Raw genomic sequence first — 21,451 nt, 5'->3', positions numbered from 1 at the left:
AAAAAGCAGTTGAGTTTCTCTATGTTAATAAGAAACTATTAACATATAGTTCCTTATTAATGTATATTATGATGCATTTACAATTGCATCAAAAAGAATAAAATACCTAAGAATTAATTTAGCCAAGGAGGTGAAAGACCTGTACACTGAAAACTATAAGATGCTGATGAATGTAATCAAAGAAGACACAAATAGGTAAAACTATATCTCATCTCATGGACTGGAAGAATTAATATTGTTAAAATGTCCATACTAACTAAAGCAATCCACAGATTCAATGCAATCCCTATCAAAGTTCCAATGGCATTTTACACAGAAAGAGAACAAATAATCCTAAAATTTGTATTAAACCACAGAAGACCCCAAATAGTCAAAGCAATCTTGAGAAAGAAGAACAAACCTGGAGGAATCATGCTCCCTGATTTCAATCTATATTACAAAGCCATAGTAACCAAGACAGCATGGTATTGGCATAGAAACAGACACATAGACCAAGGGAACAGAATAGAGAGCCCAGAAATAAACCCACACATATGTGGTCAATTAATTTATAACAAAGGAGCCAAATATATACAATGGGGAAAGGACAGTCTCTTTAATAATGATGCTGAGAAAATTAAACAGCCACATGCAAAAGAATTAAACTGGCCCACTATCTTATACCATACACAAAAGTTAACTCAAAACAGATTAAAGACTTGAACATAAGATTGAAACTATAAAACTCACAGAAGAAAACATAGGTGGTAAGCTCCTTGACATTGGTCTTGGCAATGATTTTTTTGGATTTGACACCATAGCAAAGGCAACAAAAACAAAAATAAATGAGTGGGAGTACCTCAAACTAAAAAGCTTTCATACAGCAAAGGGAACCATCAACAAAATGAAAAAGCAACCTACCAAATGGCAGAAAATATTTGCAAATCATATATCTGATATGGAGGTAATGTCCAAAATGTATAAATAATTCATACAGCTCAATAGCAAAAAACCAAACAATCTGATTAAAAAATAGGCATAGGGCTTCCCTGGTGGTGCAGTTGTTGAGAGTCCGCCTGCCGATGCAGGGGACACGGGAGTGTGCACCGGTCCAGGAGGATTCCACATGCCACAGAGCGGCTAGGCCCGTGAGCCATGGCCGCTAAGCCTGCGCATCTGGAGCCTGTGCTCTGCAATGGGAGAGGCCACAACAGTGAGAGGTCTGCATACCGCAAAAAAAAAAAAAAAAAAATAGGCAGAGGATGTAAATATACATTTTTCCAAAGAAGACATACTGATGGCCAACAAGTACATGAAAAGGTGCTCAAACACCACTAATCAACAGAGAAATGCATATCAAAACCAGGAGATATCACCTCACACCTGTCAGAATGGCTATTATCAAAAAGAGAAGAAATAGGAGATTGGTTCAAGATGGTGGAGTAGAAGAACATGCTCTTACTCCCTCTTGTGAGAGCACCAAAATCACAATCAACTGCTGAACAATCATCGACAGGAAGACACTGGAATTCACCAAAAAAAGATACCCCACATCCAAAGACAAAGGAGAAGCCACAATGAGATGGAAGCAGGGGCACAATCACAATAAAATCAAATCCCATAACCACTGGGTGGGTGACTCACCAACTGGAGAACACTTAACACCACAGAAGTCCACCCACTGGAGTGAAGGTTCTGAGCCCCACGTCAGGCTTCCCAACCTGGGGGTCTGGCATGGGAGGAGGAATTCCTAGAGAATCAGACTTTGAAGGCTAGCAGGATTTCATTGCAAGACGTCGACAGGAATGGGGGAAGCAGAGACTCCACTCTTGGAGGGCACACACAAAGTAGTGTGCACATCGGGACCCAGGGGAAGGAGCAGTGATGCCATAGGAGACTGAACCAGACCTACCTGCAAGTGTTGGAGGGTCTCCTGCAGAGGCAGGGGGTGTCTGTGTCTCACTGTGAGGACAAGGACACTGGCAGCAGAAATTCTTGGAAGTACTCCTTGGTGTAAGCCCTCCCAGAGTCCGCCATTAGCCCCAACAAAGAGTCCAGGTAGGCTCCAGTGTTCGGTCGTCTCAGGCGAAACAACCAACACGGAGGGAACCCAGCCCCAAGCATCAGCAGACAAACAGATTAAACTTTTAATGAGCTCTGCCCACCAGAGAAACTGCCAGCTCTATCCACCACCAGTCCCTCCCATCAGGAAACTTGCTCAAGCCTCTTAGATAGCCTCAATCACCACACGGCAGACAGCAGAAGCAAAAAGAACTACAATCCTGCAGCCTGTGGAACAAAAACCACATTCACAGAAAGATAGACAAGATGAAAAGGCAGAGGGCTATGTACCAGATGAAGGAACAAGATAAAACCCCAGAAAAACAACTAAATGAAGTGGAGATAGGAAACCTTCCAGAAGAATTCAGAAAAATGATAGTGAAGATGATCCAGGACCTCGGAAAAAGAATGGAGGCAGAGATCGAGAAGAGCAAAAAATGTTGAACAAAGACCTAGAAGAATTAAAGAACAAACAAACAGAGATGAACAATACAATAACTGAAATGAAAATTACACTAGAAGGAATCAATAGCAGAATAACTGAGACAGAAGAATGGATAAGTGACCTGGAAGGCAGAATGGTGGAATTCATTGCTACAGAAAAGAATAAAGAAAAAAGAATGAAAAGATATGAAGACAGCCTAAGAGGCCTTTGGGACAACATTAAACACAACAACATTCACATTATAGGGGTCCCAGAAGAAGAAGAGAAAAAGAAAGGGACTGAGAAAAGATTTGAAGAGATTATAGTCAAAAACTTCCCTAACATGGGAAAGGAAAGAGCCACCCAAGTCCAGGAAGCTCAGATAGTCTCATACAGGATAAACCAAAGGAGAAACATGCCGAGACACATAGTAATCAAATTGGCAAAAATTAAAGACAAAGAAAAATTATTGAAAGCAGCAAGGGAAAAATGACAAATAATATACAAGGGAATTCCCATAAGGTTAACAGCTGATTTCTCAGTAGTAACTCTACAAGCCAGAAGGGATTGGCAAGACATATTTAAAGTGATGAAAGAGAAGAGTCTACAACCAAGATTACTCTACCCGGCAAGGATCTCATTCAGATTCGATGGAGAAATCAAAAGCTTTAGAGACAAGCAAAAGCTCAAAGAACTCAGCACCACCAAACCAGCTCTACAACAAATACTAAAGGAACTTCTCTAACTGGGAAACACAAGAGAAGAAAAGGACCTACAAAAAAATCCCAAAATAATTAACGAATGGTCATAGGAACATACATATCAATAATTACCTTAAACGTGAATGGATTAAATGCTACAACCAAAAGACACAGGCTCACTGAATGGATACACAAACAAGACCCATATATATGCTGTCTACAAGAGACCCACTTCAGACCTAGGGACACATACAGACTGAAAGTGAGGGGATGGAAAATGATATTTTATACAAATGGAAATCAAAAGAAAGCTGGAGTAGCAATACTCATAACAGATAAAATAGACTTTAAAATGAAGAATGTTATAAGAGACAGGAAGGACACTACATAATGATCAAGGGAACAATCCAATAAGAGCTATAACAATTATAAATATATATGCACCCAACATAGGCACACCTCAATACATAAGGCAGCTGCTAACAGCTATAAAAGAGGAAATCGACAGTAACACAATAATAGTGGGGGACTTTAACACCTCACTTACACTAATGGACAGATCATCCAAACAGAAAATTAATAACAAAACACAAGCTTTAAATGACAGAATAGACCAGATAGATTTAATTGTTATTTATAGGACATCCCATCCAAAAACAGCAGATTACACTTTCTTCTGAAGTGTGCATGGAGCATTCTCCAGGATACATCACATCTTGGGTCACAAGTCAAGCCTCAGTAAATTTAAGAAAATTGAAATCATATCAAGCATCTTTTCTGACCACAGTGCTATGAGATTAAAAATCAATTACACGGAAAGAAACGTAAAAAACACAAACACATGGAGGCTAAACAAAACCTTACTAAATAACCAAGAGTTCACCGAAGAAAACAAAGAGGAAATCAAAAAATACCTAGAAAAAAATGACAATGAAAACACGATCATCCAAAAACCTATGGGATGCAGCAAAAGCAGTTCTAAGAGGGAAGTTTATAGGAATACAAGCTTATTTCAAGAAACAAGAAACATCTCAAATAAACAATCTTACCTTACAACTGAAGGAACTAGAGAAAGGAGAACAAACAAAACCCAAAGTTAGCAGAAGGAAAGAAATCATATAGATCAGAGCAGAAATACATGAAATAGAAACCAAGAGAACAATAGCAAAGATCAAGAAAACTAAAAGCTGGTTCTTTGAGAAGATAAACAACATTGATAAACCATTAGCCACACTCATCAAGAAAAAGAGGCAGAGGACTCAAATCTATAAAATTAGAAATGAAAAAGGAGAAGTTATAATAAAGACCGTAGAAATACAAAGCATCCTAAGAGACTACTACAAGCAACTCTATGCCAATAAAATGGACAACCTGGAAGAAATGGACAAATTCTTAGAAAGGTATAAGCTTCCAAGGCTGAACCAGGAAGAAATAGAAAATATGAACAGACCAATCACAAGGAATGAAATTGCAACTGTGATTAAAAATCTTCCAACAAACAAACGTCCAGGACCACATGGCTTCACAGGTGAATTCTATCAAACATTTAGAGAGGAGCTAACACCCATCCTTCTCAAACTCTTCCAAAAAATTGCAGAGGAAGGAACACTCCCAAACTCATTCTATGGAACCACCACCACCCAGATGCGAAAACCAGACAAAGATACTGCAAAAAAAGAAAATTACAGACCAATATCACTCATGAATACAGATGCAAAAATCCTCAACAAAATACTAGCAAACAGAATCCAACAACACATTGAAAGGATCATATACCATGATCAAGTGGGATTTATCCCAGGGATGCAAGGATTCTTCAATATAAACAAATCAATCAATGTGATATGCCATATTAACAAATTGAAGAATAAAAACCATATGATCATCTCCATAGATGCAGAAAAGGCTTTTGATAAAATTCAACACACATGTATGGTAAAAACTCTCCAGAAACTGGGCATAGAGGGAATCTACCTCAAAAAAATAAAGGCCATATATGACACGCCCACAGCAAACATCATTCTCAATGGTGAAAAACTGAAAGCGTTTCTTCTAAGATCAGGAACAAGACAAGGATGTCCACTCTCACCACTGTTATACAACATAGTTTTGGAAGTCCTAGCCATGGCAATCAGAGAAGAAAAAGAAATACAAATTGGAAAAGAAGAAGTAAAACTGTCACTGTTTGCAGATGACATGATACTATACATAGAGAATCCTAAAGATGCCACTAGAAAACTACTAGAGCTAATCCATGAATTTGGTGAAGTTGCAGGATACAAAATTAATGCACAGAAATCTCTTGCATTCCTATACACTAATGATGAAAAATCTGAAAGAGAAATCAAGGAAACACTCCCATTTATCATTGCAACAGAAAGAATACAATACCTTGGAATAAACCTACCTAGGGAGACAAAAGACCTGTATGCAGAAAACTATAAGACACCAATGACAGAAATTAAAGATGATACAAACAGATGGAGAGATATACCATGTTCTTGGATTGGAAGAATCAATATTGTGAAAATGACTATACTACCCAGAGCAGTCTACAGATTCAGTGCAACCACTATCAAATTACCAATGGCATGTTTTAGAGAACTAGAACAAAATATCATAAAATTTGTATGGAGACACAAAAGAGACCCCAAATAGCCAAAGCAGTCTTGAGGGGAAAAAAACGGAGCTGGCGAATCAGACTCTCTGACTTCAGACTATACTACAAAGCTACAGTAATCAAGACAATATGGTACTGGCACAAACACAGAAATACAGATCAATGGAACAGGATAGAAAGCCCAGAGATAAACCCACGCACCTATGGTCAACTAATCTATGACAAAGGAGGCAAGGATATACAATGAAGAAAAGACAGTCTCTTCAATAAGTAGTGCTGGCAAAACTGGACAGCTACATGTAAAAGAATGAAATTAGAACACTCCCTAACACCATACACAAAAATAAACTCAAAATGGATTAGAGACCTACGTTTAAGACCAGACACTATAAAACTTAGAGGAAAACATAGGAAGAACACTCTTTGACATAAATCACAGCAAGATCTTTTCTGATCCACCTTCTAGACTAGTGGAAATAAAAACAAAAATAATCAAATGGGACCTAATGAAACTTAAAAGTTTTTGCACAGCAAAGGAAATTACAAACAAGATGAAAAGACAATCCTCAGAATGGGAGAAAATATTTGCAAATGAATCAATGGACAAAGGATTGATCTCCAAAATATATAACAGCTCATGCAGCTCAATATTTAAAAAAAAAAGAACCCAATCCAGAAATGGGCAGAAGTCCTAAATAGACATTTCTCCAACAAAGACATACCGATGTCCAAGAAGCACATGAAAAGCTGCTCAATATCACTAATTATTAGAGAAATGCAAATCAACGCTACAATGAGGTATCACCTCACACCAGTTAGAATGGGCATCATCAGAAAATCTACAAACAACAAATGCTAGAGAGGGTGTGGAATATAGGGAGCCCTCTTGCACTGTTGGTGGGAATGTAAATTGATACAGCCACTATGGAGAACAGAATGGAGGTTCCTTAAAAAACGAAAAATAGAACTACCATATCACCCAGCAATCCCACTACTGGGCATATACCCAGAAAAAACCATAATTCAAAAAGACACATGCACCCTAATATTCATTGCAGCACTATTTACAATAGCCAGGTCATGGAAGCAATATAAATGCGCATTGACAGACGAATGGATAAAGAAGATGTGGTACATATATACAATGGAACATTACTCAGCCATAAAAAGGAACAAAATTGGGTCATTTGTAGAGACGTGAATGAATCTAGAGGCTGTCATACAGAGTGAAGTAAGTCAGAAAGAAACAAATCTTGTATATTAACGCATATATTTTGAACCTAGAAAAATGGTACAGATGAACCGGTTTGCAGGGCAGAAACTGAGACACAGATATAGAGAACCAACATAGGGACACCAAGGGGGGAAAGCGGCGGGGGGGTGGGGGGGTGGGAGGATGAATTGGGAGATTGGGATTGACATATATACACTAATATGTATACAATGGATAACTAAAATGAACCTGTTGTACAAAATAATTAATTAAATAATATTCAAAAATAAAGAGAAGAAATAACATGTGTTGGTGAGGATGTGGAGAAAAGGGAACCCTTTTGTGCACTGTTGGTAAGAATGTAAATTGGGCGGCCGCTATGGAACACAGGATAGAGTTTCCTCAAAAATTTAAGAATAGAACTACCATATGATCCAGAAATTCCTCTTCTGGGCATTTATCCAAAGAAAATGAAAACACGAATTTGAAAAGATATCTGCACCTCCATGTTCACTGCAGCATTATTTACAATAGCCAAGGCATGGAAGTAACCTAAGTGTCCATCAATGGATGAATTGATAAAGAAAATGTTTACATATATATACATATATATAATGAAATACTATTCAGCCATAAAAAGAAGGAAATCCTGACATTTGTGATAACATGTATGGACTTTGAGGGCCTTATGCTAAGTGAAATAAGTCAGACAGTGAGAGACACATCACAGTATGATATCACTTATATGTGGAATCTTAGAAAAAAACAAATCCACCAGGCTCAAAGATACAGAGAACAAATTGGTGGTTACCAGAGGCGGGTGGTGGGCAAAATGGGTGAAGATAATGAAAAGGAACAATCTTTCAGTTATAAGATAAATAAGTTCTGGAGATGGTAATGTACAGCCTCGTGACTATAGTTAATACAACTTTACTGTATATTTGAAGGTTGGTAAGAGAGTAGACCTTAAAATTTCTCATTGTAGGAAAAAATATAACTATTTGTGGTGATGGAATGTTAACTCGACTTACTGGGGTGATCATTTTATAATATCTACATGTATCAACTCATACATTGTATACATATGTTGTACAATATAATGTTATGTCAATTGTATATCAATTTTTTTTTAAGTGATGGAAGAAGCTAAACTAGACACGAATGATGTGGGGTGTGGTGGAGCCTTGCTTATAATGTCTTGCTTTTGCCTGCATTCATTTGTACACCAATATTACTCTACCACTAGATTGTGAGTTCCCTGAGGACAGGTCTGTCTCTTACACATTTTTTTCATATCCTCCAGTATCAGGCAGAACCCTAGAGACATGGACATACTCAATAAATATTTACTGAGTTGACTTAAACTGAATCCTAGCTAACACAGACTTGAAGTTGTCAATGGATTTTAATTGCACTCATTAAAGAAATGAGGATCTTTCGAATGCCGAATATGGAAAAGCAGCTGTGATTAAAGCAGATATGAAAGAGGGATTACGTGATTACCTCTATGTAGCATGTGTGACTTAAATAATATCAAGATATTTTAGAATTAAACTGTCAAAAATATTATGATGATTGTATTTTAAATCAATTAGCAAGTTTAATTGTTAACAATTTATGGCAAATGCAAAAATAATGTGGTAGGTAAACATGTAAGAAAAGTTAAATTAACCTCTTACACAGGATTAATTCTTTGGTTGGAATTATGCCTTTTCCTCTGGGGCAATTTTATATTAAGTGGATCCTTACTGTTTATAGGCTTATTCCTCTTGAGGAGTTAAAGACTTGTGGCTTAGCAGCCTTTATAACATAGCACTGCTTAATTGCTTTGTTTTTAAGGAGAAATCTTGATTTGAATGTTTTGTTTTTTACCTTTTTCCAGTAGAACCCCTACAGGCACTTTCATGATTGAAGGTCTTTTTGGTCAAATTGACTTTTTCCAAAACTCCAATGTGTGTGTGTGTGTGTGTTTAATATTTTTATTGAGATATAATTCACACATCACATAATTGACCCACTTAAAGTGTGTAATGAAATTGGGTTTTAGTCCAGTAGATATTTTGATACCTTTTCAATCAGAGATAGCAGTAATATTAGCAGCTTGGCTAATTTCTCTCTTCTTTTGGCCTCAATTTTTCTCCTTTGCAGTTTACAGTTTCATATTCCCAGGATTTGTCAGAACTCTGCACCAAAGACTTTAGAGAATCAATCAATTGGCATCTGCTGTTGAGGAATTAAGGACTCAGAACTGGAAAGAACCAATGGATCTAGAGCCAAGAATACAAGCTGGTAAAACCCTTTGCTACTTGTATTCTCACACAATGAATAAAATAGAGTATAGAAGATAACCCAACACACTACTGTACAGATTAAAGAAGTTACATAAAGGTTGGCTTCCTTTCTTTTCTTTCTTCATCCAATTCTATAAGGTGGAGCAAAAAAAAAAAGTTATGAACAAAGTTCTTGGGATATGAACGGGCCATATAGGGATGCAAACCAACACAAGCCTGGAAAGTTATGAGGGAATCCAGCAAAGCCACTGGAGTAACCAAAACTGTCTCGTGCCCAGGACTGACCTTGCTGAGGCCGATCACTCCCCCACCCACCTGCTGCCCCTGCTACTATAACATCCCCCTTCAGTAGAGCATACATTTTTCAGAGAGGAGAGATCTAAAAAGGAAATATAAAGGGAGGTCCTTCTTTTTATGCCCAAGAAACCTTTAAACAAATTACATTCTGAATTTATCAACTTATTTCCGAACTTTCTTTTTTCACTCTTCCAAGTGAAAAAAATCTGCAAAGAATTTACATCAAGTTTTACACAGGAAAAAAATTTTAAAGGCCAGTAAAAGCATTTGCTGGAAGCATTGTTTCATTTGCATGTTTTTATTTGCATGTTTTTTTCTGAAATATTTACAATAAATAACTTGAAATGAGCATGTTCTTGCTTCTAGAAAATGACTTTTTTTTTTTTTTTTCAGTTTAAAGTGAATTTATGGTCTGAAAACAGTCAGCTATTTAGTAGAAGAAGCAAAATGTTCTCTCCGGTGCAACAACCTGTTTTTCTCTTAAGGAAGAGAACTTATTCCTATTCCATGCCTACAAGTCAAAGAACTTTCTGTTGTCCAATATTATTTCCTACAGACAGAGCCTCCTGATGCAGGAGCAATGGAAAGAGCTAGATCAACAACCCTCTGGCCAGACGCTTGGTAGAGGGAATATTCTCCTTGTCGAATTAAGCTTTGCTTTCAAATGGATGAATAGTTTTTTTTCTCTGAGAGTGAATAGGAATCGAAAGAGAGTGCTTTGGCTTCACTGAGAAATCCGCAAATATTTCTCAGAATTTGTTAGCATGGATGGTGCCAGCAAAACAGAATTTAGACAGTGCTCTGGAAACTGGATAGTCTTACTGAACTGGCAATTTACACCATGTCCTCTAACATCACATCTGCCTTCCAGAGATAGTAAACTTTACTCCTGCAAAAACAAAGAGATCCCACAAGGAATGACTTATATTGAACACTTTTGCTTCTGTTTTCCGTCTCTGTTTTTCCAGGGTGAGCACGCAAGCAGGACTAAATGAAGAGGTGCATTCTTAGTTGACACAGAGGACATATTTTGTGTTTTCTGGTGCCAAACACACCAAAGGATTAGGTGCTAGAATGGAAAATGAGTTTTCTCCATTTCCTGATTACTTTCACAGGTGTTCTTATTATCTTTAACTTCCCTCTTATAAAATACACACACCTACACACACACACTGAGAGAAATTACTGGGTTCTCTATTAATACCTGATAATAAGCTTTATTTCTTGGTTTTCACAGGAAGAGAAGACTGCATTAAGTGCTTGGAACTCACTGCTGCAAGATACAGGGAAGAACTGGAAACTGTGGGTAGGCTAAGTGGTAAGGATAAAATTAGCCTTCACACATATGACTACCAGGAAAGCTATAAACTATCAGAATCTAGATATCATGGGTTATCATCGGGAGTAAATCAAGCAATAACTCTTTTGAAATGGATGCTAGATAGGAAATACAGTCCTCTGCTCACAGGTGTGGGATGGCAACCCAGCCATCTTTTTATATTCCTATAATCACTAAACCCCATTTGCCAATACTAACATTTGAGTAATTACAAGGAAAGCCTGGGGTATATTCTATCCTCTTGATAGCCTTGGAAAGCACAAGTGCCTGGATTTGCAAAGAAGGCTTAAGAAAACAGGATATCATTATAATCTATCGCAGATAAACCCTTGTCTCTAGTTAGCAACGTTGACAATCCCTGGGTGACAGGACTCCTTGGGACTTCTGGCTTTCTCTTGTCCCCATGTCTATGCAGATGTAAACACCCTATGTAGGCAGACTTTGCAAAGGTAGTATCACCAAGCCTGAGATAAAATAAAAATGATACAGCTAACACTCATCTTTTGCTTACCAGCTCTCAAATACTTGGCTTTGAAACTCATGGATTTCTACATTTTGCTACAAAAAATGTTCACAATGTGCAAAAGGATGGGAAAAGAGCAAAAGGGAGATCAAGGTGACTGACGTTAATCAGAAAGCTGAATGTTATCGAAAGGGTTGGGAGCCCGCAAGGCAAAAACGTCAACAGTGCTCTCAAATATCACTCAAAAGTCATCTTCCAGATGTATAAAATTTCAAATAGGTTGCTGGTCACAATATTTTTTACTGTTGTGCATATATAAATGTCATCAAAGGCAGTTATCTTCTAATACCAAGAGAGTAATTTAATAATATTGAAATTTTATAATATTTAGGTGCATGTTAATAATTAGAAAATTATATAGACCATATTTTTAAAAATAATATTTATATAATTTATATTTGTTTATATATTTTTCTAATCATTAACATGATTAGAAATGTATGTATGTAAATGTTCTTAAACGTATTAAGACCTGGAGGATTTTATTCCATAGTGGGTCTAGTGATGGAAGAAAAATAAGATCCTCTGTTTATCTTCATTCAGAATTTAACATGTTTGTGGAATACGAGCAGAAGTATAAGCATAAGTCAAATGCACTTAGTAATTTTAAAAATCCTTTTGAAACAGATGTATCTTAATTTCTTCAAAGTCTAGAAGGGTCTAAGTCGGGAATTGAGTAGCCCTGAACAAGACATGAGTGAGTTTGATGACAAGAACAGTTGAAATGACCATCAGATGTGGCTTCTCCTGACTCTGCCATGAGCCACTGGGAGACCCTGACCAGTGCAATTAACAAACACTTATCGGGGATCGTGGAAGACTTTGTTCATTGGAGGGAACAAAAGGGTGAACAAGACCTGGTTCCTGCCTGCACAAAGTGCATGAGCTGAAAGGGAAGGTAAGACATACAATCATAACTTACAGATGGCAGAAGGGGAATAAGAGAAGCAGAAACTAAACCCCATGGGAACATAGACAAAGAAAAGGCTACTTTCTGGCTAAAGAGGAGGGAGTTTGGAGGAAGGGTTTCTGGAAGAGTAACATCTGAAATGGCCTTAAAGAAGGTCCCAAGATTCTGACAAGGAATCCTAAAGGTACAGAGCCTTTCAGAAGCAGTGGAAAAAAACCTCAAAGAGTGAAGTCAACTTCGTGGCTCTCAGGCTGAAGTCAGGGCGCAGGTGTTTGTTAGCCTGGACAAGAGCTCACCCGGCTCACTTAATCCCCAGAACTCCGTTTTGGACTCAAAGCCATTGGCCTTCCTCATGATATCATCTGACCCGTTCTGCTGATGTTTGTGTCTGTGACACTTGCAACAGGGATTCATAATTATCAAGGTAAGAAGTCTAGACGGTCCTCTCTAAAGAAGGGAGAAAGCCAATGGAAGCTGAATAAGGAAGCATCAGGATCACAGCTGTGCCTTAGAAAGAAGTCTCTGGCAGCCCTGTGGCAAAGAGACTGAAGAAAGAGGGCCAGTGACCAAGAAAGACAGTGGTGGAGAGGCCACCCTTTGGGGAGGGCTGACTTGGACCTGTGCTAGGGGAGGAATGGCGACAAAGGGGAGGTGTGGATTTCAGAAACAGGACAGGAAGGACTTGACAGTTAACTGGATAATCTGGTGGGGGGAGTAGAATCCATGGTTAACTTGAACTTGACAGCTTCAGTGTCTAGGTGAATGCCACTAATAGAAAAAAAGAAAAGGAACAAACGTGGTGAGGAAGATAATGTATTCAGCGAGGGATACTGTGAGTCTGAAGAGCTTATAGGATATTGAAATGGGAAAATCTAGAGTAGTGGTTCTCAACCAGGGACAATTCTGTGCCTCCCTTCACCCCCCCCCCCACAGGAGACATTTAGAAATGTCTGGAGACATTTGGGGTTGTCATCTCTGGGGAAAGGGATGCTGCTAGGAGAGCACCTAGTAGGTTAAGTCTAGGAATGGTGATAAACATCCTCAAATACACAGGACCGAGCCCCACAAGAAAGAATAATCCAACCAAAAATGTCAATAGTGCAGAAGTTGAGAAATCCTGGTCTAGAGGTAGTAGGAACTTCCTATCTGGAATTTTAGAACGTAGGAATGGAGAGAAATGAGAACTCTTAGTCACTGACACTGCAGTGAGAAACACAGGAGAAAATTAAGCACACTGACAGTGTGTGGAAAAGAAAGGCAGGTGGTTGATAAGATCCTACACAATATCAACTTGCAGACAAAATGAGTTTCATCGGGGTGAGGTGATGTCACAAACCCTTTCATATCTAAAATGCAATGACTGATGATTGCTCTCAGGAAGTGTGTACCTAAGAAGATAAACATGGATGAGGTAGTAAATCATGGAACACATCAATTCAGTCATGAATGTCCCCAATATCCTAAACCCTGAAGACACCTTCCAGTCTATTGTGGAGAAACATTGTATGTGGTCTATGATTTTCATCTGCAAATTTATTACAACTTGGTCATGGAACGACATGACTGTAACAGAACAATTTTAAAAGCAGCAGAAGAAAATGGAGGGAGGAAGGGAAGGAGGAGGAAGAGGAGATAGGCCAAAAAAAGGAAGGAAAGAGGAAAGCGAAGGAAAAGAGGAAAAAAGAGGTGGAAGGGAAAAATGACAAGGGAAACAGGGAAGGGAGGGGGAGGGAAAGAAAGGAAAAGAAGTGAAGAAGCACTGTAGAGACGTCCCCTAAAAGGCAGGCTAAATGCCGTGTGAGGGCAGTTTTATGGAACCAGACCAGTGGCCGTTCTCGATCAGTCCACAAAACTGTGATACAGGACCATATTCCATGGAAAGAAAGAGCTGCTTCTTGAACAGCAACATCACTGTTTATGATGCTATAATAACACAAAATGATGAAAAAAGCTATAATAACACAAAATGATGAAACAGTAACCAACACATATACAATTCTCCAGTATTTAAATAAATAAATGCTTCCAGAACTCTGTTCCAGGCGGCTTGGCAGGTGCAGGGAAGGAAGCCAGAGCAGGACAGGAGATAAGGGGGCAGCGTGGCGCTCAGAAAGGAAGGAAAGCACAAAGATGCATCGCGTGCAACCTGGCAGCCTTGGACTAATGAGCAGAGGCAAAAAATGTCTGCAAGAAACAACTAGAAGATGGATCTTTCCCATTCAAATGATTATGTCATCTGTAAAGACAAGGTACATCTGGTAACAAAAGGTCACAGCAGCAGACCAGAGAAGGCATTGCTGATAAGGAAAGAGTGTGAAGGACGTGTGCACAGGGCAGAAGCCAACATGAGTATGCCAGAGACATACTCAGGCAGATCTTGAATTCCAATCCTAGCTCCACCATCGGCTAGCTCAATGCTCTTTGCAAGTAGCAGAATGTCTCTGAAACTTAGCTTCCTTTCTGGTAAAACGTGAATGATAAGGCTTCCCAGGAGTGCTGTGATGATTAAATGAGATCATGTATGTAAAGTATTCAGCACAGCAGCTGGTGCTGGGTAGGGATTCTGTCAGTGGTAGCTGCCGTTAAATAATGTCTAAATTCGATTACTCTAAGCAATGACTGAACAAGAAAGAAGAATAGGACCCGCATTCCAAGTCAACCCAAATAGAATACATGAAATAAGGTGGCACATTTGAAAACTGAAATCTTCATTTTCTAAAAATAAGCAAGTTAACTTTTATGAATTCATAAAACTGGAAGTGGCCTTCAGAATTCTTCAAATTTCTTCATTTACTGATGGCAAAATTGGAAAAGGAAATGAAAAGACTATTCTGGTTTGAATGTACATAGGCCAAAAAAAGATTTTAATTAAAGGAAAGTTACTCATCATTCTTTTATATAACACAAGATGAAGGTGAAGTTAGAAAATTACAGTTCATAATTTTGTAAATACACACAAATACATATGTATATATATTGATACATACATATGTGTATAATACTGATACATGCATATATGTATATGTAAATATACAATATACATGTATATTTTAGAAATGAGAGAGCGAACCTGGGGAGACATCAGGCAGACAGTTATCCTTAGCCTTCTGTGAACTCCACTACCCTACATCACCCGAATCCACCCATTTGTAAATATATCTGATAAAGTTCTTGGAAGCTTCGTGGAATGCTGAATAAAGGAGCTTCAGGATCAAACTGGTGATTATCAAGAATGTGCTTCCCCCAAGCTACAGCCAGGTCACTCACCTGTCCAGGAGCAAGTTAGGAGCAAACAGGAGCTTCCCTGGGTGCTCCATGGAGCGCCAGACAAGGCCAATCATGAGAATCTCTAGCCAGGCACATTCCAGAAGGTGGACCTGATCATGGAGGGTCAAATCCACAAATCCTGAAACAAGACAAGAAAACCCCGCTGACTCAAATGAAAAGTAATGCTGGTGAAACGAATGCAACCAGGGATGTGAAGTGGTAGGGTCTATTTTTTATTAGATGGAAAAACATAAATTAGAAGCACACAATAGGAAAGTCAAATCACGATTTTTTAAACCTAGCATATCAATGAAATTTAATGTGACATTTTCTTAATGTCTTAGTGTCATATCTACAGAAATATACTAACTTAAGCAACCCACTTAGTTTTCTATAAAGTTCGGAACTTAGTGTTAAAATGTGTATGCTTTTTACTTAGACATTTCTAATAGCCCTATGTGACTATTACATTTCATTTCTGTTTCAGCTGAAGATATTTAGGTATAGGAAAATTAAATTACTTGCCCTAAACCAAATGGGAATTGGAGCACAGGCAGGACCAAAGTCACTAAATTTCTACCTCTTTGCTTCATCACTAAGCCATGCTCTTTTTTTCACACCATGTAAAAGAAAGACTAATACAATAGAATGTGTAAATAAATCACTCGGGAGAGAATGAGTCAGATGAATAAAAGTCACATTATGGTTACTTCTGGTAATAAACACTAAAAAGTGCCCTTGTTTTCCAATGGCTTATTGGGAGAGTAAAGCTTTTTCCAGTCATCACTGACAATATGGTGGATGCCTAATAGTAATAATAATAGTGAGAAGAAGAAGGGGAAAGAAGAAGATCAATTGATTGAGCCTTTACTATGGGTTAGAAGCAATGCTAAGTACTTTCCATACCAATTTTTAAAGTATTTATTAACACAATAATTCTCAGAGGTAGGAACTCACAGGCATATCATTTTACAGATAAGGAAACAGATGTTCAGAGAGCTTATATACTTGTTAAGGTCAGAGATGGAAATATAATCTCCAGAACCTATGCCCTTGACCACAAGTGACAGTACTTCGTATGTGCTGCAACTAGTTGTAGACTTTGGATCAAGTGACTAAATAAATCTAACCACACAAATTAAGACATGCCAGAGTGACAAGGGCATTGGGTAAACAAGATGTCCATAAAGTTTGCTCCTTTCCAAATCAGTTCCCTCTTCTTTTGCCCTGAGATACCCCCATCACATTTCCTTCCTCTCTCTCTCTCTGCCCTCAACCCTTTGTTCTCTTTTATCCATGAGATGGGTCTAGGAATCCCATTTTTCTTTGTCCTCTTCTTTATTTTTTTCTCACTAACATACTTTTATTAGTTATCTATACTTGTATTTACTAAAAAGCCAAAACGTAAGTTTATTTTCCCTAAGCAGTAGTAGTGATGGTTTGCCTACTGAATGTTTCTTCTTGGGGGTGTTGATTAAAGAATCAGCATTAAACAATTAGCTCATCATTTCTTATATACTCAAGTGCCATCTTTCATATAATCCTTACCACCAAGTAGATGATGATCCCCACAGAGAAATCCAAGGTAGAGAAAGACCTCAGAGTGTAAGCCCCCTCTAGCCACCATCCCATAACCAAGCCTCATTGATTCTATCTTTGAAAGAACCATAAAATTCTTTTTCTCCTTTCTATATTTCCACCATTTATTTAATTCTTTATTTATTTAATTTATTTAATTCTCCAAGAGTCTCTCACCTTTTTGCCTGACTTCTTTAACTCAGCGTCATTATTTTGAGACTTACCTATGTTGTTACATGTATAAATAGTTGATTCTTTCTATTGCTGAGTGGAATACCACTCAGCAATAAAGCATAGTTGATCCTCTTTATTGGATATAGCCAATAAATAAATACAAATTATCCTTTCATTGGATATTTGATTTACTTCGGGCTATTACAAATAAAATTGCCATGAGCAATCTATGTACAATTTTTTGTATGGACATATGCTTTCATTTATCCAGGGTAAATATTTAAGTGTTCTATGGCTGGATTATAAGGTAGGTATACAGTAGGTATATGTTTAACTTTTTAAGAAACTGCTAAACTGTCTCCAAAAGTGATTGCTCCACTTTACATCCCCGACAGCAATGGACGATAGTACCAGTCTCTCCACGTCTTCAGCCAATACTTAGTATGGTCAGTCTTTTTCATGTTAGACATTCTAGTAGTTGTACAGAGGTATCACACTGGCACTGTGATTTTAATTTGCATTTCCCTAATGACTAGTGATACTGAGCCTCTTTTCATGTGCTTCTAACAGATCATTATCTTACACTATATTCACATTAATTATGCATGTATCTGTAAATCCTGCTAGACTATGTACTCATTAGAAGCACAAAATGCATAATTCTATCAAATTCTGCTTTTATAATGTCTAAATTTATTGCACCTTCTGCTACATCCTTCAGCCATGCCAAGGCAAATTAACAGTGTAGCATTTATCAGAGCAAGTGTCTTCCCACTGGAAAGGGTGGTTTTCAGTCACACGAAGCAGGACTTGCAACTGGAGAGAAAATGGGCAGTTCTGTTCATAAGAAAAACTAAGGGATTAAAAAACAGTGACTGGGTTTCAGGACTCCGGGGAAGAAAAAGGAACAGATCTCCCTACACCTTGGAACTGTTTACCTATAGCATGCATCGGGTCAAAATGGACTAGCCTTGCTCTGGAAGAAGCACTGCCTAAGGCAGCAAGAAATGCATCTCTTTCTCAGTAGCCAATGTCTAATGGGATAAACCATCCCCAGTGATGAGCAGTGTTTATAAGGAAAACTCACAGGGAAGTTTTAATTCTTTAAGATTTCACCCTATTTTTCAGATAAAGTCTCATAATAGCAATATAAACCTACCCTATACATCAAACTCACTTTCAGAAATGTTAACATTCAAGAGGTATTTTCTCTCTTATCATGACATTCCCTGTTTGATGTGGAAAAAATGTAATCCTGTGATAATGTCACCCATAATGAAACCCACACAATGTAATTCAATACCCTCCAGAAGCCCCAAACAATCACACAGGATGAGATTTAGAGGGTATCTCGAGAGAGAACTGCAGCCATGTAACCAAACAATTTTGGAAAACCAAAGGAGCATTTTCTGGTAGCAACCTTACATATTAAACTGAATCATACTGTTTAATTCTCACGTCAAAACCTCAGTGCTATTTAAGTCGGACAGTTTTAGTGGTCTTTGGCGAGTCTCAGGAGCTCACCATAACCATCTGTACCACAGAGGCCTGGTGATTGTGAAATCTGTCTCAAGTATGTCTGTTAGTGACAGTTTTCAGTCTGAATCCAGCAGAATTGCTGGGTCCTTCTGTTGAAATGATGTAGATCTCTCAAAAAGGAACAGTCTGTTTAATTATCTTTCCCAGCTGTGCATATTGCCTTCAGACAAGGGTTATTGTGTCTCTTCCAAAGTGTCCTCTGCAAGTTCCTGGGGGCAGGGTTGCAGGGCGTGTGCAAAAACTGTCAATTAACCTTCTCAATGAATGTGAGGGCTACTGAAGGAAGTTACCGGATGGAGCGTTTCTTCTAATATACTGATCTCAATATTATTATTATTTTTTGTTGTTGTTGTTGTGATCTCAATATTATTTTAACCACAGAGGAGCTTCACGCTCTTTTGGTGTAGAATAAATGTCCTTTCATACTCTCAATTCATATACAGTGAAGAAAAATAATGTAATAAATCCCAAACAAAATTATACTGGGCCAACTAGCCATAGACACCGAGTTTCAATCCTTTGGCTTATTTTCCTTCGAAACAGGAAGAATAATCTATTATGCAGCTTCAGCTGAACCTGCTATCATAACTTAGAGGCATCCAACAATGCCTTTCTCAAACACTTGAAAGTGTGGCCAGCATGAAGGTGGGAGCTAGCAGCATCTACGGGATATGAATAGAGGCATCAGTGACAGAACTTCTTACAGGTGACACAGTGAGACATGATTTACCCCCCATCGCTTAGGGGCTCTCATTTAGTGACAGTGGCAAGAGGTCTTCAGGGCTGCGGAATCCACACCAGTGGGGTAGAATGCATACCTCAAAAGTAGTAACAGTAGTTTACTGAGACCAAGTGAAATCAGCTGCAAGGAAATCTCACTTTATAAAATAAAATTTTAAGAGAAAGCAAACATGGGCCTTTTTCTCTAGTCTGCACTTACAGGTCTAGTCATAGAGTATCCAGAGATAGGATATACTGGAAACAGACAGAAATGCTTCAAGTCCTGTTCCCCACCTGTTATGTGGGCAGGGATCTGATGAAGTTGAGGAAGGCCTCTTTCAGAGAAGAAAGAGTCTCTCCATACAGACAAGCAGCTTGTTATTTCCAGCCTCATCACCAAGTTAAGATATTTCTGCCTTCTTTCTTCGTTATAAGGTAACTGTTTTGTCTCCAAGATTTTTCACTGAGTTTTGACGGTGAAAGGAGCTCGTGGCATGTCTTCCCCCCTCCCTTGGGCCTCGTGAGATCCTAAGCCCTCTTCGCCACTCTGCTAGGGACTGCCATACTAATTGCTTAATTTGCCTTGGCACACAGGAGGCACTTAAAGCCTTACCCGCTCTTACTGGGTGTGGCAAGACACTGCAAAGTGTGCCAAGAGCCTGAGGCAAAATGACTCATATAATATGAATGCTCCTTAAGTTCTGCACTGCTGTTGAGTAAAAGACAGAGTGGGTCTTCAGTAGAGGCATGAGAAAAAAAAATGAGGGCTACAGTAATTGTATTTCTTATTTCCATGGAATACAATCGATATGTTAGAGATGCAAAACAAAGCAGAATCTCTGTGAAGGAGAAAGCAACTGTTTCCTGGGGAGCAGTTGTCTCAAAACTAGAAGCCAGGTGGTTGGTTCCCTTAGTAAATCCACTGGAAAAATATTAGTTTCCTGACCTTCAAAAAATTAATCATGTTCTCAGTCATATGATGACCCCAATGTTCTCCAAAATGTCAGTTACAATATTGCCCATTGCATTCTTTCTGTTTCGCCTTAACTCAGTGAAAGAAGATTTAAATAATTCATCTCTTTTCCCCTTGATGCCAAAATAAAATAAGGGTTTTTTTTAAAAAAAAAAAAAAAAGGAAGAAAGAACATATGGAACATGAGATTGTAGCATAAATCAGCTACAAACTGAATAAAACTTGGGATTTCTGAGAGAAAGCCTAGAGAACAGATAATATCAGAACAATCTATATCCCAGTTCAAATGCTAAGCAGTCTTCACATCCTCCATTTTGTTGTGGTTTTTTTTTTCTTTTTCTCCACAAGATAGTAACTTAATGCCACACTACGAACCACGTACCTCATGGAATAGCTGACTATAACCTCCCTCCTCCAAATAAAAATCTCCTTTATATGCAGCCTCATTATAGAGAGACCCACTAGAACTGTGATTCTCATTCTCTAACACTTTAAGATGTCTCCATAACATATAAACATTGAAAAATGCTTTTCAAAGAAATGAGTTTCATCCATTTAAATAAATAATGTAATAGACCACTCTTACCCAATATGTATCACTGTTATAAAATAAAGTGGTAAGAGACTATGACTTGTTTAGACATACTGAATCACAGGGCAAGAACCGGGCCTCCTACCAAGCCTGCCCACATCACATCCCCATGTATTCTGGCTTTCCTCCACTGTAATAAAAGGAAGTGTTCCCAGGCCCCCTCTGGCAAACATCACCTATCCAAAGCCATTATGCAAACACCGTACTAAATATCCACCTTGCCAATACCAAGCGGACGCTTTCCAGAGGC

At 38.3% G+C, this 21,451-nt stretch overlaps 1 protein-coding gene across 3 annotated transcripts in view; it reads right to left on the bottom strand.

The window, feature by feature from the left end:
• ESR1 (estrogen receptor 1) overlaps positions 1 to 21,451 on the bottom strand; it is a 290,300-nt gene that overhangs the window by 106,692 nt on the left and 162,157 nt on the right. For all 3 annotated transcript variants that reach the window (XM_067011037.1, XM_059035882.2, XM_067011038.1), the window contains exon 5: positions 15,626 to 15,764. In XM_067011037.1, coding sequence (XP_066867138.1) covers positions 15,626 to 15,764 — 139 coding nt within the window. The remainder of the gene's footprint in view (positions 1 to 15,625; positions 15,765 to 21,451) is intronic.

Source organism: Kogia breviceps, chromosome 13, assembly GCF_026419965.1.
Source record: "Kogia breviceps isolate mKogBre1 chromosome 13, mKogBre1 haplotype 1, whole genome shotgun sequence".
Taxonomy (NCBI): domain Eukaryota; kingdom Metazoa; phylum Chordata; class Mammalia; order Artiodactyla; family Physeteridae; genus Kogia; species Kogia breviceps.
The sequence above is the reverse complement of the archived record's forward strand: the minus strand, read 5'-3'. Positions and strand labels throughout refer to the sequence as shown.